The sequence below is a fragment of the Antedon mediterranea genome, chromosome 9, assembly GCF_964355755.1.
Source record: "Antedon mediterranea chromosome 9, ecAntMedi1.1, whole genome shotgun sequence".
NCBI lineage: Eukaryota > Metazoa > Echinodermata > Crinoidea > Comatulida > Antedonidae > Antedon > Antedon mediterranea.
Genome location: NC_092678.1, coordinates 5,300,633 through 5,325,880, shown reverse-complemented (window position 1 = coordinate 5,325,880; position 25,248 = coordinate 5,300,633). Strand labels below are relative to the sequence as shown.

Below are 25,248 nucleotides of genomic sequence, written 5' to 3'. Positions count from 1 at the left end.
AATTATTAATACCAGGCTTTTGAGCTGTGTGAGTACGGACGTTTGGGTGTTTATAATTATTATTAAGTACCAACGTATAAATGTAGCGACATTATTTGTGTTTGTTAAAGCTGATTATGCTTACTTTAGAACATGATAAACCATTACGAGGTGGTGACGTCGGGAGAATTGACTAACTCATCAAATGATTGTTTCAGTAGATACACCAAATGACGCTGCAGATAATCGCCTACATTGAAAGATAATTATGACGATACACCCCTAATTATAAGTCCCCAATCGAATTATAATCAAATGAAGACGCTACAATTACTAATAAACGCCATTACCACCATTAATAGGAAACAATAGTGCAATTATACTCAAGTTCAATAAATTAAAGATGATTTTACTGACGCAAATGATGTTGGTAGTAATAAATGCAGTTTACCTGATAATTTCATTCTGCCTTACTGAACAGACTATCCAGTTTCCACCTATGCCTACCTTTATAACATGCAGTATGTGTTTGTTTGCCATCCTAACACTGTTCATTCATTCATTTATGTATTAAAGTATCTAGGCGATAGAGCTGACTTTGAATGTACTTGCTGTTCATCTATCTATTCATCCACCAATCGGTTTTATATTATCCATTCGTTTACTATTTTCTATATTCATTTGTTTATCTATCCATCTATCAGATGAGGATAGGCCTACTGATCCGCAAAAGGAAAGACAGCATAATTGGACCTTCATTTTCATAAAAGAATTAATTATTCAGTTTTTAAATTGAAATATAGTAATTAAACTATAAATAACTTTCCAAAAAAATAAATAGATAAATAAAAAAAGAAAAAAAAATATGCAAATTAGAAAACATTTTTTAGTTGTTTTTTGTCAATCTTAAATCAATAGGCGGCGCTATTTTTCGATTGTTTATCGATTATCGAAAGAATACAACCAATCAATAACAACGCATCTGAGCTGCGCTGCACGTCTCTCTCGCCCTAGGGTCCTACACACATTGTGGAAGTAAGTATTGTTATGTTATTATCTAGACCCATAATATTATTAAAAACTATGTGTATTTTGCAATAAAATAGGCTAAATGTTATTAGTTTAAGCCTAGGCCTACTAACTAGAGGCTAGGCCTAGCTAGCTGGTTAGTAGGCCTAGCTAGGCCTAGGCCTATAGGCTAGAGTAGCCTAACTAGCTAGGAGGCTAGCAGTAGTCTCTCTGCTAGGAATGACTGACTGAAGGAATGTGGACCGGGAAGTCGACCTGTTGGTGTGTCTAGTCTCTGTAGTTCTAGGCCTAGGTTTACTATTATGCTAATATAATAGCCTAATCTACTTTATATAATATATATATATATATATACATAAATAAAATAACAGCAGAAAACTTGGTTACTTCATTGTTTTAATCACTACAAATTTGTTTCGTACGACCAGCATGTAGCTGGCCGCACTCTTCAGGTGAAATATAAAACATAAGTGACACAGTTGTCTCATAGTGCCTAATAGAAGTGAGTCATCAGGAAGTCGTATACAATAGCCTATTGTTTTAGAAAAAAAAAATATGCAAATTAGAAAAACAAATATTGTATACGACTTCCTGATGACTCACTTCTATTAAGCACTATGAGACAAACAGACAACTGTGTCACTTATGTTTTATATTTCACCTGAAGAGTGCGGCCAGCTACATGCTGGTCGTACGAAACAAATTTGTAGTGATTAAAACAATGAAGTAACCAAGTTTTCTGCTGTTATTTTATTTATTTATGCTCTACCTTGGTATTGAGCACTCTATCCAAACGGTCTGAAAATTTCAACCTGAATATATATATACATATATAATATTCTCTATTATTAGGGCTAGGCCTACATATTTTGCCTTTTTATAATAGCCTAATGGCCCTAATTAATTAATCTACTTTATATAATATATATATATATATAATATTCTCTATTATTATTAGGCCTAGGCCCTAAATATTTTGCCTTTTTGTTGGTAGTTAGTAAGTACCCTGTACTACAGTAGTAGGTCTAGTACCGGTATTTTTATAAATAAATTTACTAGAAATATTAATATGTTGCTAGTATGTTGAATTAATTGTTGATATTCTTGCATGATGAAGCTGACTCTTAAATGTCATTCTATTTCGAAATATGAATGTATAATTCATAGAGGTTAAATGTAAAAATTATGTATGAATCAATGGATAGGGAAGCATCCAATACCATTAAAGCAACTCCACAACATGTTACTGTTGGTCCACTATTCTCTGCATATAATGATTCTGTCAGGATCTTTATTTATTTATTTATTTCCTTAGCACTTTTTGTCCGTCAATTATCTTGATATCAGTTTCATCTAGCTAAGTCAATTTTTCATAGTATATTCCTTATGGCCAGATTATGTTTTCACGGTGTGCAATCAAAAATTAATTAAAGATTCTGAGGAAATCAATCAATATATCTTTTAAAAATCAATTATCTTTATTTAAATCAATGCATATACAGTAACCTATAATTCGCCATAGTGACGAATTAAATCTAGTTTTATTTATATCATTACTGTAAATAATCACTGCAAATAATCATTGTATATATTTTATTTTTAATTTTTTTTTATAAAATTCACTATTCTACACATTATTTAGTATTACTAAAACATTATGATTTGAATAAAGTTCACAAACTAAAGTAGGGTTTGATTTGAGAGGCCTTTTAAATTACCTGTAGTGCCGTTTTTAAACTACAGTATACCTAATTAGCAGATGAAGATGCAGATGATAAAATAGGCCTTGCTCATGACAATGTTTGCTCATTTTGTAGAAAAAACGAACCCCTTTGTAAAAATCCTGGCTACAGGCTTGGTGATTTAAACAAAATGGAGGGTGAACGAAAGAAACCGGATTCTTCAACAAAAAGAAGTGATCAAAAGGTCTGTTTGAAATAGTAATACTTTTTCTTAAATTGTTATAGTTCATATTATACAGACAATATGTAATCATATACATGCAGTAAATTTATTTTATTAATTAATTCATTCATTTTCTTTATTTTGGATTTTACATCCATATACAAATCCTACAAAAATAAAAAGAGAAACAATTTCACCAGGAATTAACAATATAACTTTAAGCAACTTCCACAAAACCGACCTAAAATATCCTAAAATACCAATTTGCACCAACGCTGATGTAGGTTTGATTTTGGAAGTACGTTAACTATGTTTAATGTACCATACATTACTAATCAGTAAAATTGTATTTAAAACATTATGGACATAAAATTCCAAAGGAAGTAGGCCAGAGATTGACTAGTAAACTCGAATTCTAGAACAAAACTTTTTTCAAAATATTATAACCTCTTTTGTTGTTTATAAATTGGATACATTTCAATACAATTGCAATTTCCCCTTTTTTATTCACTGTAGCAGGAAGTAAAAGAAAATGAAAATAGTGTTCCTAAAGGGTAAGCATACAGTACTCTACAGTTGGTTCAATTTTAGATTATAGATATTTTATGTTATTGTTAAATAATAATAATAATAATAATGGTAGTCTTACACAAAATAGAAATAAATAACCTGAAAATAAAATTGTAACCAATAAATTAATAATTATAAAAAAAAAATGAAAACTTTTTTATTTATTTATTTTTTATATTTGTTCAGCACTGGTATTGTCAATGATGAGATGTTTCTCCTCCATAAATGCCCTTTTGGAAGGTAGGTTTTTTCTGTAATAATTATATAAACTTTAATTTTGTTTTCTAATCTTTTTTTTATATAAAATTCTCTGGTTGTTTTAATGCTGTTACTGCTTTTCAAAGAATCAATTAATTTAATCTACAGTACTGTACAGTACTGTAATATACAGTAACATACAAAGAATATACCAGTTAAACTATCCATGCTAAAATAGAAGAAAAACATATTTTTTTTTTCAGTTTAAATGTGATTTTTCATCATTCTTCACTAATCCTTTGTAAATCAATCTATAGTTTCTTTTCATCAATTTTAAAGATTTAAAATTTATAAATAAAGCTTTAAAAATAAGATGATTAAGGTTTGCATGGTCTGAGTATTAAGTAACTGCTAATATTAAAGAGATTAAGTTGTTTGGTGCAATAATTGTTGTTTTTTTAATTAAACTTTGAGAACAATTTTTGATGTTTGGTGAATCTGTGAAAGCATGTTGATAAAACGATGATTTATTGCTAGTATTGCGTAGTCTACTCTATTTATTTATGCATTTGTTGTTTTAACTATAAACAATTATTTGAATACACATACATTAATCTATAAATAATTTTGATTAAACATTTAAGATGCTGACGTTAGTTTTGTGCTTCCTGATACTTTTTTAATGTATTCATTATTTTTCTTTGCAATTTAATCACAACTTTTTTAAATCCTAAAAAAAAAACTATGTAGTTAATCGTTTAGCAGCGTTACACAGGGTTACCTTAAATACTGAGAAGATTTTAAAACGATGAAAGTGTTCCTCTATTTAAATACCACCAGCCCAAAAATTACATTTTTAACATTAGAAACACGAATAATATTAGTGACACTTTCATGTGAACCAATTTAATACTGCCAGCAACCTCTATTCAGAGGAAACATAGAAACTCGATGAAAATGACATAGTCTCAAAGGTATCTTGTACTGTTTTTTTAGTGAGCATGGAAAATTAGAGTGTCCTGAACGTCTTAATGCAATTCAGAAGAAATTGACTGAATATGGCTTACTTGATCGCTGTGTACCACTACAGGTAGGACTTAATCAAACCAGGGAAGAGTAAAAATAATCAAGTGTTTCACTCTTCCCTGCCCAAACCCAATACATGTACTGTAGGAAATCAGACTAACTCAAATCAGGCAAGAGTAAAAATAATCAAGTGTTTCACTCTTCCCTGCCCAAACCCAATACATGTACTGTAGGAAATCAGACTAACTCAAACCAGGGAAGAGTAAAAATAATCAAGTGTTTCACTCTTCCCTGCCCAAACCCAATACATGTACTGTAGGAAATCAGACTAACTCAAACCAGGGAAGAGTAAAAATAATCAAGTATTTCACTCTTCCCTGCCCAAACCCAATACATGTACTGTAGGAAATCAGACTAACTCAAACCAGGGAAGAGTAAAAATAATCAAGTGTTTCACTCTTCCCTGCCCAAACCCAATACATGTACTGTAGGAAATCAGACTAACTCAAACCAGGGAAGAGTAAAAATAATCAAGTGTTTCACTCTTCCCTGCCCAAACCCAATACATGTACTGTAGGAAATTGGACTAACTCAAACCAGGCAAGAGTAAAAATAATCAAGTGTTTCACTCTTCCCTGCCCAAACCCAATACATGTACTTTAGGAAATCAGACTAACTCAAACTAGGGAAGAGTAAAAATAATCAAGTGTTTCACTCTTCCCTGCCCAAACCCAATACATGTACTGTAGGAAATCAGACTAACTCAAACCAGGCAAGAGTAAAAATAATCAAGTGTTTCACTCTTCCCTGCCCAAACCCAATACATGTACTGTAGGAAATCAGACTAACTCAAACCAGGGAAGAGTAAAAATAATCAAGTATTTCACTCTTCCCTGCCCAAACCCAATACATGTACTGTAGGAAATCAGACTAACTCAAACCAGGCAAGAGTAAAAATAATCAAGTGTTTCACTCTTCCCTGCCCAAACCCAATACATGTACTGTAGGAAATTGGACTAACTCAAACCAGGGAAGAGTAAAAATAATCAAGTTTTTCACTCTTCCCTGCCCAAACCCAATACATGTACTTTAGGAAATCAGACTAACTCAAACCAGGCAAGAGTAAAAATAATCAAGTGTTTCACTCTTCCCTGCCCAAACCCAATACATGTACTTTAGGAAATCAGACTAACTCAAACCAGGCAAGAGTAAAAATAATCAAGTGTTTCACTCTTCCCTACCCAAACCCAATACATGTACTGTAGGAAATCAGACTAACTCATACCAGGCAAGAGTAAAAATAATCAAGTATTTCACTCTTCCCTGCCCAAACCCAATACATGTACTGTAGGAAATCAGACTAACTCATACCAGGCAAGAGTAAAAATAATCAAGTGTTTCACTCTTCCCTGTCCAAACCCAATACATGTACTGTAGGAAATCAGACTAACTCATACCAGGCAAGAGTAAAAATAATCAAGTGTTTCACTCTTCCCTGTCCAAACCCAATACATGTACTGTAGGAAATCAGACTAACTCAAACCAGGGAAGAGTTAAAATAATCAAGTGTTTCACTCTTCCCTGCCCAAACCCAATACATGTACTGTAGGAAATCAGACTAACTCAAACCAGGCAAGAGTAAAAATAATCAAGTATTTCACTCTTCCCTGCCCAAACCCAATACATGTACTGTAGGAAATCGGACTAACTCAAACCAGGCAAGAGTAAAAATAATCAAGTGTTTCACTCTTCCCTGCAGCCCAAAAACCCAGAACTTCTTCATATTTCATTTTTTGGCAAATAATGTTTGTTCTGTGTTTGTTTGAGAGGCCATCTGCTTTATCTTTCTGCTTCAGATGACCACAAACATTGGACTAGATTCTTTTTAAATATTAATGTTAAATGTAATTATATTGAAGAGAAATTAACGTTTCCATAAATGACTTAATTTAATATTATTTATCAAAATCCAGATGAATTAGAAATGTTTTTAAGAGAAACTGATTAATTTATGATCATTCATAATATTGAGGTTTTCTCAATAATTAAAAACAAAACCATCAGTATGTAAATATGTGCCTGTCATTACAGTATGTCATATAAATGTCTTATTGTCTGCTAAATGATACAGGAGCTACACAACAGCATTTGTGTACTGAGTATGTGCAGAAGTTTGTTATCAACACATTTTAGTTACTTTGGATCTTTTTAAATATTTGATTCCAATTTGTCAACATTTTGATTGTCTTCTATATGTACTGCCAGTGCTAGTTTTTACTTATAAAAATAAAACATTTTTTTTAAATGTTATGTTTTCTTCTGAAATTTGTCGTTTGGAATACAAGCCTACTAACTAGTAAATATAATCTTAACAATATTCTACAACTATCACTTATTGCTTTTCCCCTGGGCTAACTTTTAGTAGCGAATATTAATTTTCTAAGTTTATAGGAAAATTGTTTCATCGCTCAATTCAAGTTTAATTATTTTCTGCCAGTTTTATTGCTAAGTAATAACTTATCTGTCAGTGAAATTGTGTTTATGTTGATTATTTTTGGAATCCAATAACTTGTATTGTTCAATAAATTTTGTTTTCGTAGCATAAATATAGTATTATTACAGTTTTATATATAAAATAACCAATTTTGTTTTCATACCAGTTTCAGAAAACAGAATAAAGATAACTTGATATTTCTTTGTCTTTTAATTTTCTATGTGTTTTAATTTTTATAGGCAAGACTGGCTACCAATGAAGAGTTACTCATATGCCATAGGTAATTTGATTCCTCTGGTAAAACCCTTTTAAAGTTGTTTTTATGTAGCAGAGATACAAATATTTGTCACTTACCTCCATTTATCAAATACAGAATACAAAATACAGATTTACTTAAGTTGAAAATAAAAGCTAGGGCAGCCGCAGATCGAAAGATTCCACATTATTGGGGTGTAGGTGTAAAAATGGATATAAATGACCATGTTATTAATACTAAAGTACATATCTAAATTGTTTGTAAATTTGATATAGATTTTAAAAATATATGCTCCATCTATATTTGCCACTGAGTGGTTCCATATTTGGAAGGACGTTTGATTTTGTTAGAACTTAAAATTTAACACTACAATATTGATTATTTGTAGTCAAGATTATATATACAAAATACGATCCACTGCTACGATGTCTCAAGAACAATTAAAAGAATACGTAGATGGCTTTGATGATCTGGAATGTGTTTACATTGGCAAGGTATGAGATTATTATGTTAGTCATTATTGTATTACATCTTATTATTTGTATAAATATTATGCTGTACAATTAATACTTAGTTCAGTTGTCTTTGAACCAAAGACAACATCATACAAAATAACTATTTGATTTTGTTTATTGTTTGAAATTTAAATAAATAGTTTTTTTAATTTATAGAATACGTATGAATGTGCTTGTTTGTCAGCAGGATCAGTTATTGATCTAACAACAAAAGTAGTAAAAGGCGAGGTACGTACAAAAGAGTGGAGGTAAGGTCACCGAGTAATCTGCTTACTTAAAAATAATTAGCTAATCTTCTTCAAACATTGTAAAATGTAAATGTATTATGAACTGTTCTCTCGACACCAATCGCTACAGACCCATAGCAGCTCCACCATGATTGGTACACCGTAAAATGATCCCTATTAGTCGTGAGGAAATTTCCAGAATGATCGAAATCTAAATGGTACTGTTGGTCTAATACACACTAACTTTTCTGTGATTCTGTGCAAGGAAAGTTGATGATGTATGATGTTACAAAAAAAAAACCGGTTGGTAATTGAATTGTGGTTGTTTACACCTGTGATTACATTACAATATGAATTACAATGCGATTATTGAGTGCGTCTTTTCAGAAATCTATTACATAAATTTCAGACGAAATGCCAAATTACATTGAAATCTTGTAGACATGTAATCTAGTTGACTTCTTCAAGTTAATATTCATCAATCAGCTTACTGGATGTTGAAACGCTAACATATTCATGAAAAGTGCATTCATTTGCTATAATGGATTATGTATTAAGTTTCATTTGGAATTATGAAATTTATTAAAGGTAGAGATGATCACCATTATCAGTTATAAATGAAATGTGAAATATGATAGGTGATCAAGTGATAATTAACTTAATAATGATAACATGTCCGTGGTTATATTTGGAACATTGTGCCACTTGATTAATTAATGCCTTCCTTTTGGTCATAAGATCAAACTTGTAAAAACAAATTCGTCTCCCTTGTGAAAAGAAGCAACTATTAGACAGTTTTGTAGCACTTCATGTCATTATTAATAGTCCTTATGTTTATTTGAGGTCAAGGTTCACTCTTGCTTCTAGTGGTTTAGTTGATCTATTATACAGACTCTCGTGTCATAATTTGTGGTGTTATTTTACATTGTTTTTTTCACTCTATGTCACACCCCACTCATTCAATTTATTGAATTATTTCCTTTCCACACTATTTATATTTTTTATTTGTGCTAACTCTCACTTAATATATTTTTTTCTTTAGTTGCGAAATGGTATTGCCCTTGTCAGGTATGTACAAACTTTCATTTTTCCTCTGATATGATTCTTGTTTTTGTAATAAAATAAATTAATAACTGAAATATTTCGACACACAAAACTTTGCTTTTTTTAGGCCTCCTGGTCACCATGCACAAGAAAGTGTACCAAATGGCTACTGTATTTTCAACAATATTGCACTTGCTGCACGACAAGTTAAACACAAGTTTAATTTGGAGAGGTACGGTGGCTTAAAATTATTCTAAAGATATTTTTACTTTTTCTGATAAGCATCAGTACTTATTCTATTAGAAGTTTTGATGGTCCGACCTTTCTAAAACTTCTGCAATTTAAAATTAAACTGATTCAAACACTCACTCCATTCTCACTCCTGAGGACGATCAAAGTATATTGATCGAAACGTCGAGAAACTCAACAGTTCTTTTCAGAACTAATACATGTGGTGTACCGCAAACTTTATATTAACATCAAACACTCTACTTTCACAATATGAATCTATACAATGAGACCGTTTTATATTTTATGTATTGTTCAAGCTTGTTTCATGGGTTGTAGTTCATGATGCACTATTGTTGATGCAACTCCTGGGTTTGTTCCATGGGTTGTAGTTCATGGTGCACTATTGTTGATGCAACTCCTGGGTTGTTTGTTGAAATAACATAAATTAAAATTGTTTGTATTTTTCTTGTTGTTTTCTTCATATCTAGAATTTTAATAGTTGATTTTGATGTTCATCATGGACAAGGTCTCCAACAAATGTTTGAAGATGATCCAAGGTAATCTTTATTGAGTTTAAATCGTACATTATGCCACAGTAAGTTTAAAAAAGTTAAAAAAACCTCATACTAGCCATACTAGTTTTTCTATATGAGGTGATGTATTTTCTCAACTATAAATATTTATTTAAATTCAAGTACACAGATTGTATTATCAATTTTTATTTTAAGGGGAAAAATCAGTAATAAATAAACCTTCAAAGAATCAGTTTTTTTTAACTCACAAAATAATATATACAATAAGGATTAGATTTTTCCATAATTAATTATTAGAGAAGTAAAGAGCAACACTATTTGTTATATTTTGATCTTTATCTGTTGTTTTTTATTATTTTTTTAGTGTTTTATATTTTTCTATTCATCAATATGGACATGAGACATCCTGGCCTAACTTAATAGAAAGCAGTTGCAAGTACATAGGTGTAGGAGCAGGACAGGGCTACAATATTAACATCCCCTGGAATGAGGTTAGTAAGTAGTTGCAAGTACATAGGTGTAGGAGCAGGACAGGGCTACAATATTAACATCCCTTGGAATGAGGTTAGTAAGTAGTTGCAAGTACATAGGTGTAGGAGCAGGACAGTGCTACAATATTAACATCCCTTGGAATGAGGTTAGTAAGTAGTTGCAAGTACATAGGTGTAGGAGCAGGACAGGGCTACAATATTAACATCCCTTGGAATGAGGTTAGTAAGTAGTTGCAAGTACATAGGTGTAGGAGCAGGACAGTGCTACAATATTAACATCCCTTGGAATGAGGTTAGTAAGTAGTTGCAAGTACATAGGTGTAGGAGCAGGACAGGGCTACAATATTAACATCCCTTGGAATGAGGTTAGTAAGTAGTTGCAAGTACATAGGTGTAGGAGCAGGACAGTGCTACAATATTAACATCCCCTTGAATGAGGTTAGTATAGTTGCAAGTACATAGGTGTAGGAGCAGGAGAGGGCTACAATATTAACATCCCTTGGAATGAGGTTAGTAAGTAGTTGCAAGTACATAGGTGCAGGAGCAGGAGAGGGCTACAATATTAACATCCCCTGGATTGAGGTTAGTAAGTAGTTCCAAGTACATGGGTGTAGGAGCAGGACAGGGCTACAATATTAACATCCATTGGAATGAGGTTAGTAAACCAACATAATTTGGAAACAGAAGAAGAAGACAATGATTCAGAAGAAATCTGAATAAACATACCTAGGGAGTCCCTTAAGCTCTGTCTACACTATCAATTTAGTTTGACAAAAAAGTGTGATGTGCCCAAATATGGTAGTGATATGCCCAAATATGGTAGTGATATGACATCATCATGTCCATATATGGGCACATCACTATTTTTTATTACACGTTTGATAGTGTAAACAAGGCTTTACTCACTGATATGTTTCTAAACTTGCTTGCTGTGTTTTCTCTTTCTTGCATTATATTATTATTGGTTGTATATTTATTATGTTACTCTGTATTTTGCTCTATTTGTTTGTGCAAAAATGTTATTATTATTACAATCTTTTTATCATAAACAGTATAATAATTGTCTTTGATAGATTGGGTTGGGGGATGCAGAATATCTAGCCGCCTTTCAACAAGTTCTTCTTCCAGTAGCTTATGAGGTGATTATGTTTTAGCAAATTCTTCTTCCAATAGCTTATGAGGTGATGATGTCTTAAACAAATATTAAATAAATAGCAATAGGTTGGATCTAAAGTTAAGTTAAATCAGTTCTTTGATTGCTGTAGTTTTTAAATGACTGTACTGCTGTTCTTAATGACAGTTTTTGGTAATAGTTTTATTGACTTAAGGAATGTCTTGTAATGTATTTAATTTTGCTTGATCTTTTTAGTACAATCCGCAACTGGTTTTAGTAGCGTGTGGAGTGGATGCATCAATTGGCGATCCAGAGGTATGACATTCTAATTTGCCGATTTAAAATTTGTAAAAATTACAGAGCTGTCTAGCTTCTAAAGTTTAAGAAACAATATTGAGAAAAGGTATCTTTAAAATAAAGTAATTATTTTAAGTAATAATAATATTTGGGCACTATTTGGGCACCAATGAATAATAAAGAGTGAGTAAAGCCTGAAGCCGAAACAGATTCTGCACTTACTCCATTTAATATTAGTAGATAGAGATCTGTTTAAATTATATGGACTATTAAGTATTATATTACATGCTTTTTTTTGGTGTAGGGTTTCATGCGAGTTAGCCCAGCATGTTATGCTCATCTGATGAGCATGATAATGGGCCTAGCAGATGGCAAAGTCTGCTGTGCTTTAGAGGTGAGTAACCCTTCAACATTTAGGTCAACCATAAGTTCATCATAAAAGCACTTTTAAGTTTTAAGTTATAGTTGTCCATAAAGACAGAACCTGGGTTCAAATCCACCTTATGTACTCATCTATATATAAATTTACGTAAGGGCAAAATTCGGTAAATCGCGCCTTACTTCTAGAATTTTTACTCGATGGTATATAAAGTTGGTTCGTACTTTCGGTACTGGTTTTAACCACCTGATGTAACCCTGTTTACTAATTAAATTAAGTTAGATAATTAGTTATTGACAATTAAAACGAATTTAGGTTCAACGATTTGCCCCAAATAGGGGTGTTTTCCGATCGTGGTATACACTGTCTAATGGATGTCCATCTTGAAAAATACCCGCCACAAAAATGCGAGGAGGCTTCGCATTTTCCTATCTCCTCCTACGATAATTGTTTTTAATAGCTGAAAACGGTTGAACAGCTAGAGTACACCATCATAATGTTGAAGACAGGCCGATTTTCTTAAAAAAATACTATTTTGATAGATTTAATATATGATTATACAAATGTATTGATTTGCGCTGAATGGAACATCCCAATCTCTCAGTCTGCCAGAGTTTGGTTTAACACAAGTAGGTAAATTTATGAGCCCTTGGTTTAACACATATGTTAGGTAAATATATGGGCCCTTTGAGAATAAAATTGCAATACTTTGACAATACTGTAAATACCTATTAACTATTTTTAGTCCTCATTTGAATCGAACATATCTTACTGTGAATGTTCGTACTGTTAGATGTAATATAAAAATATATACAGATAAACTTTATTACTGAGATTGTGGTTAGGATCTACTGTTAGATATATAAACACATTATTATATACAAATACACTTTATACTGACAGTTCCTTCTCAACGTTTGTATTAATTAATAATTACCAATAAAATAAATGTCGTAGTGGTGTATCGTGACATGTACTTTAATATTTCAATCGATTATGACAGTGACAGTTTTAACAAAGTATTAAATCGCAAATGTTTTACTGTATTTAGAGGTATATTATTTATAGGCCTATAAAACACGAAAAAAATATTTCGTTACTGAGTGGATAAAGAATATATTTAAAAATTGTTCCTCTTTGTACCTATCTGCTTTCCCATCCCTCAACCCTAATGTTACATACAAAACACAAATTGGTTTCTTTAAATGAGTCCAAATCAAAAATTTGGACTCATTTTGATAAGTTTCTCCTTCGGAAGTAATTCCCAGGGTGCTAATTTTAGTTGACTAAATAAATCATCGTGTCTATTTATTCGTTTCTGTAAACGACAATGTATTATAGTCCTGCGGTACGTACATTTGAAATCGCCAGTTTTGCTACGCTGAAATTACTGTGTATTCGAGAACCATCTGTGGGCACGACCTAGATGGTACGCGAGCGAAGCGAGCGTACCATCTAGTAGTTTTAATTGTGCTATATGATTGTGACAAATTTTGTCACAGTACGCAAGAAACCGCTAAGTACCGTTTATTTCCCCTCACCCATAATTTGTTGACACCCATCCCTAGACTAGCTAAATCCCTGTGTAGTTGCTGTGATGATGTTTCTTATCATTAGGGTGGATACTGCTTAGAGAGTTTATCAGAAAGCATTTCAATGGTTGTACGCACTTTACTTGGAGATGTTTGTCCACAGTTACAGCCACAAAAACAAGTTAATAAAAAGTAAGGTCATTTTCTTTTTGTCTTACGTGGGTTCATCCCACTTTTATTCCATTAATACATAATATAATTTTACAGTACAGTTCTTTTTGAGTTCATCTTTTTCATTATTATCTTTTAACACTTAACTTTTTTTGTTTATTTACAGTTAAACATATTATGTTTAGAGTACTGTATTTACATTCTTTCTTTTTTTTAATCCATAATTTATTTTCCAACTAAATACATAATTTATTTTTCAACTAAATACATACTTTTATGTTCAACATACATTTCTACTAATGTTATTCCATTTACATATATTTTATAGCATAAACATAATTACAAATTAAGTAAGGTCATTTTCTATATAATAGTTAGATAACTTATTTTGTTCTGCTTTTATATCAAGCACTTGCATTAAGTCCAACAAGCATTTTATACTGTTTTTTAAGTTAACATACTGCAGACATGGTGTTAGCTGAATTAAACACACAATTATTTTATAGTTTTTTATAGTCATTTGAATGAATGAAATTATATAATGAATACATTCAAAGATTACAAGGATTGAGAAATATTTTTGTTTTCTTTTATAACAGGTCATTTGATAGCATTTTAGAGACAATTGCCAATATCAAACCATTCTGGAAATGTTTCCAACATCAAGGTAAAAAACAAAACATTTACACAAATATAATGTTGAGATAACAAATATTTAAAGTTGTCTAAACTAGATGGTACGCTCGCTTCGCTCGCGTACTATCTACGTCGTGATGGTTGTGAGGTGGTTTCCCGACAGATCGTAAAATCAAAACGGTACTGGGTATGACCAACTAGCGTTCTTGTCACCAACTAGTCATCCATTCATAGAAGTACTGATGTAGTAGCCTATCTGTACGGTGACCATAGAATGTGACCCGAGACATGACTAACTACGACTTTTAGATGATAGAAAGTTGAGAAAATTTGTTACGAGTCGTTGTACGATATGAGGATGTTTATGAAAATATGTTAAAGATGTAAAACATATTAGGCATATAAACAGTAATGTTTGTTAGTATAAATAATTTTATGTTAATTTAGATATAAGGAAGAAAAGCAAAGAGATTATGGAGCGGCTGTACCTGAATATACAACACAAGTATTGTAAGGTTAAAATACTAGAAATGTAGGCAATCTTGTCAAAGATCAAGCGCCTTCAGCCTGCCACGTTTCAATATTCAATATTCATACCCAGTACCGTTTTGATTTTACGATCTTTCGGGAAACCACCTCACAACAAATATTGAAAGTTGTCTAAATGTACAGGTAAGGTTGTTAACACTGTACTTGTTTATGGATTTGTTTTCTAGATACATCTAAGGTGGATGTTAATATTGCAGTGTATACAGATAAAGATGTGAGTGTAAGTAGCGGCTTCAATGAAGACCCTATAAAGACGCTCGCCAACATGATGGCAGAAATTCAGCTTACAGTACCAAAATACAGGTAAGATTTTCGTTAATGTTTGCCCTTGTGTGATCTGTCTGATTATTGTATTTTGATAAAATGTTTTTGTTTTTTCATTCATCAGTGGAGAATTACTTCCCTTTATTGCCATTTGTTGTTAAAGCCTGTTTCCACCAGGTGATTTTATTTGCATAAATTGGAAATCTTTTCATCTACCTTTTGCAATATAAAAACCAATCAGAGCTGAGGAATGTTTGATTTGCCTAGTGGGAAACGGACATTAACAGACATGTCTGTGATGAGACTTAAGTTCCATCAGTTAAATGTTTTTGATAATTTCATGTATATTTATCTAGGTCATCTTATTACATCCTTGACTGAACAATTCTACTTTGATTTATTCCGTTAAGTTCTGTCTTACACTATCAAACATGTGAAAAAATGTGATGTGCTCATATATGGACATGATGATGTCATATCACTACCATATTTGGGCATACCACTATCATATTTGGGCATATCACTACCATATTTGAGCTTGGTGTTCAGTCTATTTTTTGTTAATCTTTCAGGACATGCTTAGTATATGATGATAGAATGAGGTTACATCACACAGTGTTGTAAGTATTTATATATTGTTGTTAATAGTATAATACCGTCTAACTATTACCTATTGAATCAAATATGTATGGATACTTTCAATTATGTTAAAGCTGCAGTAATCAGTGCAGGTACCAGGTACCTATTTGTACACCTGGTGAAGATAGGTAAACTTATAGTAAAGTGTCTTTCCTCAGTATAAAAAAGATGGGACAATCATCTCAAATTCCTAATTCCACAATCAAAAGTATTTCTACTTCTTTCATTTCTTAATTTCTTTTCTTTTTCCAGTAACCATCCAGAACGACCTGAAAGAGTGTCGTGGATATTTGAGAAACATGAAGCACTTGGACTTGTAGAAAGATGCCGCCGTTTGCCAGTATAATACTTTCTATATGTTTTTTTTTTATTTCATCAACACCTACCCTCCCCAAGGATTCTAGAGTTATAGATACACACATTCTTACATGTAGTTCTCAAATTACAGACTTCAGAGAATGCTATGTCTACGTTTAAATGTAATAATACCTAAGTAGGTGATATCACTATGTTTTAATTTTTTATTTTTTTTTTTAAATAATTTAGGCTAGATATGCAGTACACCAAGAAATTGAATTGTGCCACAAGTAAGATATTTAAAATTTAAATTTTCCTGGTAATTAACTTATAATCGAGAATGAACTTTATATACAAATGCAGTAGTAAACTGTCTTAAAGAAATGTTAAGTTTCACAAATAAAGTGTTTTTAAAAATAACATTTGAAATTATTACTTGGAACTGAAGAAACTGATATTGAAGAAGTTGGGAAAGTTTTTGTTGGCATATTCTATTATTAACTTTTGGATGATAATGCATTTCATTAATTTAAATTATTGTCACTTCAGTATTTTAATTTATGTGCATTGAGAGCTTGCTTATATGCGCTATATAAGAATTAACTATTATTATTTTCAGTATTGATTACATAGAAACTATGGAACAGACAAAATCAATGTCTTTTCGAGAATTAGCAAAACAACAAGAAAATTATGAATCAATATATCTTCACCCAGTAAGACTTTTTTTTTATTTATCCCACATTCATTCAAAGATATGTTCATTCCATATTTTGTAATATTCAGATTTTTTTTTCTTTTTTCGATCATTTTGTTAATCAAATGTTATCCATTCAGTTACTAAATTCATGTTATAAATTATGTATTTTTGTTGGCAATTTCTTTGAAGATTTTCACTTCAATAACTAATCTGTAATTTGATATTAATCTTTTTTTCTTGTTATTCTATCAATTATTCATTATCTCAGTTTTTAATTTCGTTGATTAACTGAGAAGTGATTTATTCGTCGTTTTTCTATTCATTGACCGCAAACTCTTTTGCTTTAATTAATTAAATTTACACAATGATACACAACAGTCTGGAGACATATCATCTTCCCAAACCAGACTGGGCCACTCCAGACACCATTGTTCAGTTGTCTCAATTAGCATCATTATCTTTTGAGAGTCCAGTTTTAGAGGATGTAATTTATTATTATATTTTCTGTATTTAAAGTTAATTTGATAATTATTAGTTAATAATTAATAATAGTCTAATTTGTATGTCTTAGGATACCTATGCTTGTGCACGTTTGGCACTTGGTGGCGTCCTAACAATTGTGGATGATGTCCTCACAGGCAAGGTAATAAAATATTTTTAATTTGGCACAAACAAACTATATACTTGAAAGTCATTTTTAAAACCGGATGTGATTATGATCCATCATTTTTATTTGTCGCAGTTGTGTTTGTTTATATATTGTGTTGTTTTTTTACACAACATATTTATTTACAGTATTTATTTACTTGCTTTTTCTCTTTCTCTATTTAACAGTCTGTTAATGGCACCGCAATAGTAAGGTAAGCCACTGTGTTTCCTTAAGGCTAATTTACGCAGGCAAGCGGTAACGGTAAGCGGAATACCACATGCTTGTCCCATGTACAATCTGTATCTATCCTGAGCTGGTTTCCGCTCAACCACCCATCCGCTCCACGTTTTGTGTAAATGGTCATGAAAAATAACATAGATTCTATATTTTTGTTTTCCACTTAACGTCTCCGCTCGTTTTGCTTGTCATAAATATTAATTCATCTGTGTGTACAAAATCTCTTTTCTTAATCTATGGACATTGATCGCTTGCTGTATTTCTCCTTGCTGTAGACCGCCTGGACACCATGCTGAGGAGAAGTTTGCATGTGGTTTTTGCATATTTAACACAGTTGCCGTTGCTGCAAAATACGCCAAACAAATGTATGGTGTCAAAAGGTATGAAAACAATTTATTAATTAATTTAATCTTAATTAATTTAATTTTACATGTCGCTATATTTTGTCCAATACATACTCAGTTAAAATAACAAAAAAAAAGAGGTTTTTGAGACTTTGGATGTGGACTTGTTACATGAAAGAAAGGTGCCAAAACATTTTTTAAAAAACCTATAAAAAGCAAAAAAAAAAAAAAACTAGACCAGCTGGTGAGTATATTAGATTTGTCGTTTGCAACTTAGTTGCATTTTAATGTGTTGAAAGAAAGAAAGAAAGATAAAAACAAAGAAAGAAGGAAAGATAAAACAAAGAAAGAAAGAAGGAAAGATAAAACAAAGAAAGAAGGAAAGATAAAAACAAAGAAAGAAAGATACAAAGAAGGAAGGATAAACAGAAAGAAGGAAAGATAAAAACAAAAAAAGAAAGAAGGAAAGAAAAAACAAAGAAAGAAAGAAGGAAAGATAAAAACAAAGAAAGAAAGAAAAAAGGAAAGATAAAAACAAAGAAAGAAAGAAGGAAAGATAAAACAGAGAAAGAAGGAAAGATAAAACAAAGAAAGAAAGATACAAAGAAGGAAGGATAAAAAGAAAGAAGGAAAGATAAAAACAAAGAAAGAAAGAAGGAAAGATAAAAACAAAGAAAGAAAGAAGGAAAAATAAAACAAAGAAAGAAAGATACAAAGAAGGAAGGATAAAAAGAAAGAAAGAAAGATAAAAACAAAAAAAGAAAGAAGGAAAGATAAAAACAAAGAAAGAAGGAAAGATAAAAACAAAGAAAGAAAGAAGGAAAGATAAAACAAAAAAAGAAAGATACGAAAAAAGAAAGAAGGAAAGATAGAAAGAAGGAAAGATAAAAACAAAAAAAGAAAGAAGGAAAGATAAAACAAAAAAAGAAAGATACGAAGAAAGAAAGAAGGCAAGATAGAAAGAAGGAAAGATAAAAACAAAGAAAGAAAAATACAAAGAAAGAAAGAAGGAAAGATAGAAAGAAGGAAAGATAAAAACAATAACAGAAAAAAGGAAAGATAAAAACAAAGAAAAAAGATACAAAGAAAAAATGAATCAAAGAAAGATACAAACAAACGGCTGAAAAAAGAACCTAGTCTGCTGAAGGTGACCGGCTAAAAACAGTACATTAATATGTCTGTGACAGGCTATTGCTCTTTACATTTTGCAGTTTCTTCCTCAATCTTCTCATTTCACTTATTTACCTCACGTATTCATTTTTTTTTTCATCCTTTCATTGTATTTTATATATTTTAAAGGGTGTTAATTGTTGATTGGGACATTCACCATGGTAACGGTACTCAAAACATGTTTGACAAGGACCCGAGTGTGTTGTATATTTCTCTGCATCGTTATGATGAAGGAGCGTTCTTTCCAGCTTCCAGTAGAGCTGAGCCTGATAAAGTTGGACTAGATAAAGGAGCTGGGTTTAACATTAACATTGCTTGGAATTGGGTAAGACTTTAATATTCGGAAAGCTTTCAATTTGCATTGTGTTTCTTCGCTCCCCACCTCGACAAAGTCCAGGTGACGAGCTGCGGCATCATTTAACCTGACCTAGATAGGCCATAGGTCATCACAAATTGAAAAGCCCCCAATTATTGCGGGTTGGTGCTTATTGAATTCCAGGATATAATTTAAACGTAGTTACATTTTTTGTATCAATATTTTTTAGGCTAAAATGGGAGATGCTGAGTATTTAGCAGCCTTTCAGAAAATCATCATGCCTGTAGCCTATGAGGTAAGCTGTTCATGCCTAGAAAAATACATGTGAACCCCATCCAGTGCTTCGTATACTACCAGAACAAAGTGTAGCACACATTTTGAAATTTCAAAGGTCAACTTGTGTGTATAACGTGTAATAACACAAAAAAATGATTCTGGAAAAGCGTTGCTCATTTTTTATACATATTAATGATATCAAACAACTCGGTAACTAACGAATAACTGTTGGATTCGGTCCCCTGATCACTTGCTTACAGGACAAGTATTATACTATAAGACCACTGTTTATCTGTGTGTATTTCCTCCTTTTCTAGTATGCTCCTGACTTGGTCTTTGTATCTGCAGGCTTTGATGCTGCCTTGGGAGATCCATTGGTAAGTGTGAAAATAAAGTTCTGGGGATTGTTTAATATAAACTGTTCAGTTTGTGACAATGTCCTCAATCAATGTTGTACATTTTGCCCTTTTATAAACAAGCCAGAATGTTTCTAAAGCTCTGTCTACACTATCAAACTTATGAGACAACAAAATATGATGTGCCCAAATATGGTAGTGATATCACAATGTCCACATATGGTCACTTCACATTTTTTGTCACATAAAGTTTAAAAGTGTAGACAGAGCTTCAAATATGTACTAATATTTCTCATTTTTTTCAATATATTTTCCGCTTAGGGTGGATATCTTGTGAACCCTGAATGTTATGGCCAAATGACTCACATGCTAAGCAGCTTAGCCAATGGACATGTTATCGTTGTATTAGAGGTACAATATGTTTGCTATCAATTGTATTACTGAAAATTGAAGGTTTTGGAAAATCTAATATTTTAAAAAAATGAGGGGTAGTGAAGCTTTCAAGGGGACGGCTCTGATACTGTATGATTGCCATAAAACGAGCTTTGTTACTTACACAGGGTAAAGGACATTAAACTAAAAAAGTTTTAGTTGAAATACATTTTTATTTATTTCTTAGGGTGGTTACAACTTATCATCAATTTCCAAATCAATGGCACAATGTACCCAAACATTGTTAGGTGATCCTACCCCTGTACTCACTTCTGCCAAGCCAGCCAACATGCAAGCTGTTGCGTCCATACACAGCACTATTCAGTGCCATAAGCCTTATTGGAAATGTCTTCAGTTTATAAGTAAGTCTTCTCTTACTCTTGTTTAAACAGCACTTTTGTTGCTGTAGATTGTTAACTTGCTGGATTCCTAAATGATCAATGAACAACTATGAAAATAGAGGTTTTAATAAGGAAAGTTTGTTCAAGTAAATTTGTAGAAACATTCTTTATCTTTTAATCGAATTGTTCTTTAATTTTAAACAATGCATTTTTTTTCAGGACCACTGCCAGTAGTCACAAAAGACAGGTAAATATTCATGTTTTGTTATTGGATTGGTTACTGCAGTAACTTAGATTTATAGCAGTAATGTAACGTACTGTAATTGTACTGCAGTATTGAATAAGAAATTCCACTTGTGAATTTGGTTGTGTCATGAGGTATTTCCTGCATAATATTAATCAAAATGGTACTGGGTTTGGTCTACTAGCGTTCCTGCTCCCAACTCGTCATCCATTCATAGAAGCCTTGGTGAAGTAAGCCTACCTGGTGGTGACTATAGAATGGTTCCGAGATAATGACTATACTTCGGATTTCGTACTGTAATTGTACTACAATATTGAATTAGAAACTCCAATCCTCCATGAATTTGGTTGTGTATATACATTTTTTTTTCCCAGCCAATCAGAGAGTGGAGGCAATGGTGATGCTACCGCCAAGCCATCCACCAGAGCATCTGCAGCCAGCAGTACCTCTGTGGATGACCTCATCCAGTCTACATCTGAGATGTCAATCTCATCCAACAGCGCGTGTCCTGATGAAAGTTTCCACTCTTGTTCTTCGGATATACAGTCTCCTGAAGCGGTCAAAGGTCGAGGTTCTGGCAATGTCTTTCACAAGACGCAACCGAATGACAATGTAAAGGTATCGGAAGATGCCATTGGAGCTGTAGGTGGTGTTGCTCAGCAGCCTGGAACCATTGGAGCCATGACGGACATTCTTGGAGAAAATGTGAGTTTTAACAAAATTAGATTTCAAAAGCCAGAATGTACAAATTAGTTTGCTGTAGATCTGTTAGTAGAACATTTAATCCTTTAGTAGAGGATCTCTAAATGTTTATGTATTTCATATTGCAGATGCAGATGTACGCAGTAGTGCCACTAACATGGTGTCCACATCTAGAAGGTGTTACTGCTTTGCCCGAAGGCGGGCTTCACGCTGATGAACCATGTTTTGAATGTGGAGATAGCAAAGAAAATTGGGTGTGTCTGCACTGTTACATGGTATGAAGACTTTTGCATAATATTTTAATATGAAGATGTGTGTACCCTTAACACACTGTTATGCTATACTATCTATACGATAAGAGACAGCTCTTGTACTGTTGTTCAGGCCTGCTTTCTATTGTATTAACTATTGCTCAGTCTAATCCTGATTCTTTCGAAAGCCCTTCTATAATTCCAGGCAACAATCTTGTATTGTCTTTTCTTAGGTTCTTTGTGGACGATATGTTGAGTCTCACATGGTAAAACATGGTGTTGTGAGTGGCCACTGCTTAGTTCTAAGTTATGCAGATCTTTCAGTCTGGTGTTATGAATGCGATTCTTATGTACATAATGGGGTAAGTTACACTCTATTCTCCCAAAAACAGTGGCTGAGCGGTTAAGAAAGTGGAACCATAATTACGTAGGCATAACATCGTCAAGGTTCGAGGCTCACTCGCTTCATGGTTCTGGTGGTAGAACAAGGCTTTTCGGATATGGACTATAAACCATAGGTCCAGTGTACACATCTGGCTTGTGTGCACTTTAAAGACCCTATTACATCTTTCGAAACGAGTAGGGGGTTAGCCACTGATCATAATTGGGCCCTCTGAAAGACCAGTCGTTGACTGAAGAGGTCATCCAGTATAAAAATAAATAAATTCAATAACTATGTAGAGTAATTAGAATCATTTTAACAATTATTTCTTATTTTTTACATTTTTAGATTATAATCCCAATGAAGCGAGCTGCACACATAAGTAAGTTTGGAACTGACATACCAGGTGGTAGCTAACTTGAGTACCAGATGGTAGCGAACTCGAGTACCAGGTGGTACCTAACTTGAGTACCAGATGGTATCTAACTTGCATACCAGGTGGTAGCGAACACGAGTACCAGGTGGTACCTAACTTGAGTACCAGATGGTATCTAACTTGCATACCAGGTGGTAGCGAACACGAGTACCAGGCGGTACCTAACTTGAGTACCAGATGGTAACTAACTTGCGTACCAGGTGGTAGCGAACTCGAGTACCAGGTGGTACCTAACTCGAGTACCAGATGGTAGCTAACTTGAGTACCAGGTGGTAGCTAACTTGCGTACCAGGTGGTAGCGAACTCGAGTACCAGGTGGTACCTAACTTGAGTACCAGATGGTATCTAACTTGCATACCAGGTGGTAGCTAACTTGCGTACCAGGTGGTAGCTAACTTGCGTACTAGTTGGTAGCTATTGCGTACCAGGTGGTAGCTAACTTGCGTACCAGGTGGTAGCTAACTTGCGTACTAGGTGGTAGCTAACTTGTGTACCAGATGGTAGCGAACTCGAGTACCAGGTGGTACCTAACTTGAGTACCAGATGGTATCTAACGTGCATACCAGGTGGTAGCTAACTTGCGTACCAGATGGTAGCTAACTTGCGTACCAGGTGGTAGCTAACTTGCGTACTAGGTGGTAGCTAACTTGTGTACCAGATGGTAGCGAACTCGAGTACCAGGTGGTACCTAACTTGAGTACCAGATGGTATCTAACGTGCATACCAGGTGGTAGCTAACTTGCGTACCAGATGGTAGCTAACTTGCGTACCAGATGTAGCTAACTTGCGTACCAGGTGATAGCTAACTTGAGTACCAGGTGGTATCTAATTAAAGATACCAGATGGTAACTAACTTGCGTACCAGGTGGTAGCTAACTTGCGTACCAGGTGGTAGCTAACTTGCGTACCAGATGGTAGCGAACTCGAGTACCAGGTGGTACCTAACTTGAGTACCAGATGGTATCTAACGTGCATACCAGGTGGTAGCTAACTTGCGTACCAGATGGTAGCTAACTTGCGTACCAGATGTAGCTAACTTGCGTACCAGGTGGTAGCTAACTTGAGTACCAGGTGGTATCTAATTAAAGATACCAGATGGTAACTAACTTGCGTACCATGTGGTAGCTAACTTAAGTACCAGGTGGTAGCAAATTTAAGTACCAGATGGTAGCGAACTTAAGTACAAAGTGGTAACTAACTTGTATACCAGGTGGTATCTAACTTGCGTACCAGGTGGTAACTAACTTGCATACCAAGTGGTACCTAACTAGTTTTTAAGTCATTAGAACTTGCATAATGTAACCAAGATTGCACAAAGAGTTTTTAGGTGAATTCTATATCTATCAATGATTGGTATGCGAAAGTAAAGGTTTTATCAATGACATCTCATTTCAAAATGTCAAATAACAGTACTTCATATATTTTGCATCAATGTGTTTTAATATTTTATTATTTATCTAATTCAGTAGTATTTAATGGTAAACCCTGAAATAGGAGACGCCAAATAATTAAAAAAAAACAGAGAAACCTTATTTATTCTATATATGGTAGATATTATATAATAAAAGAATAATTTAAGAACAAAATAAGATGGTTTTAATCTGAAATAAAATGGAGGTGATAACATTCACAGTGCCTAACAAAACTAGAATACGATTTGTATGGTGTTCAAACCGGCACGAAAGGAATATGTTTTATTGTTATACATACATTTTAATTTAATATACTACAGAATATCTTTTAATTTAATTGAAATATTGAATTTAGTTTAGTTGACAATAAATAGGTGTTTTATAAACTGAATTCTAAACGATAAAGACTAAGCCTTTCGAAGTTTCTTTTGAGTAAACATATATTTATTTTCAAATATTGAATGTTAATATTGACATATTTATCTCTACTTGAAAAATAAATGTCGTTTTTGTATTATAATTCGAAATTGTCTATACAGTATTTGTGTTGGCTGATTTTTTTTTTAAATCGAGTATGGCGCGTCACGGTGTAACAAAGACTTTTTGGTTCACAAATGTGTTCGT

General features: G+C 32.9%; 1 protein-coding gene across 1 annotated transcript; it reads left to right on the top strand.

Moving 5' to 3' along the window:
• The first annotated feature begins 939 nt into the window (after window positions 1-939).
• Window positions 940-25,077, top strand: LOC140058470 (histone deacetylase 6-like). Its single transcript, XM_072104089.1, has 35 exons — window positions 940-1,014; window positions 2,826-2,934; window positions 3,430-3,467; window positions 3,670-3,723; window positions 4,678-4,771; window positions 7,441-7,481; window positions 7,846-7,951; window positions 8,129-8,200; window positions 9,242-9,267; window positions 9,371-9,475; window positions 9,963-10,031; window positions 10,372-10,498; window positions 11,572-11,637; window positions 11,868-11,927; window positions 12,214-12,303; window positions 13,906-14,012; window positions 14,591-14,658; window positions 15,344-15,479; window positions 16,013-16,060; window positions 16,332-16,419; window positions 16,626-16,666; window positions 16,996-17,092; window positions 17,648-17,719; window positions 17,911-17,936; window positions 18,238-18,342; window positions 19,606-19,801; window positions 20,022-20,087; window positions 20,386-20,445; window positions 20,746-20,835; window positions 21,044-21,218; window positions 21,417-21,444; window positions 21,816-22,146; window positions 22,272-22,418; window positions 22,628-22,756; window positions 23,125-25,077. The coding sequence occupies exons 2-35, from the start codon at window positions 2,881-2,883 to the stop codon at window positions 23,191-23,193; spliced, it is 3,081 nt and encodes a 1,026-aa protein (XP_071960190.1). The 5' UTR covers window positions 940-1,014; window positions 2,826-2,880; the 3' UTR covers window positions 23,194-25,077.
• Window positions 25,078-25,248: the final 171 nt, after the last annotated feature.

Excerpts from the sequence above, each read along its gene's own strand:
- LOC140058470 (XM_072104089.1), top strand. The coding sequence starts at position 2,881 with ATGGAGGGTGAACGAAAGAAACCGGATTCTTCAACAAAAAGAAGTGAT. Across the intron at positions 7,952-8,128 it reads AATGTGTTTACATTGGCAAG|AATACGTATGAATGTGCTTG; the intron begins GTATGAGATTAT and ends TTTAATTTATAG. Across the intron at positions 17,720-17,910 it reads ATGATGTCCTCACAGGCAAG|TCTGTTAATGGCACCGCAAT; the intron begins GTAATAAAATAT and ends TCTATTTAACAG.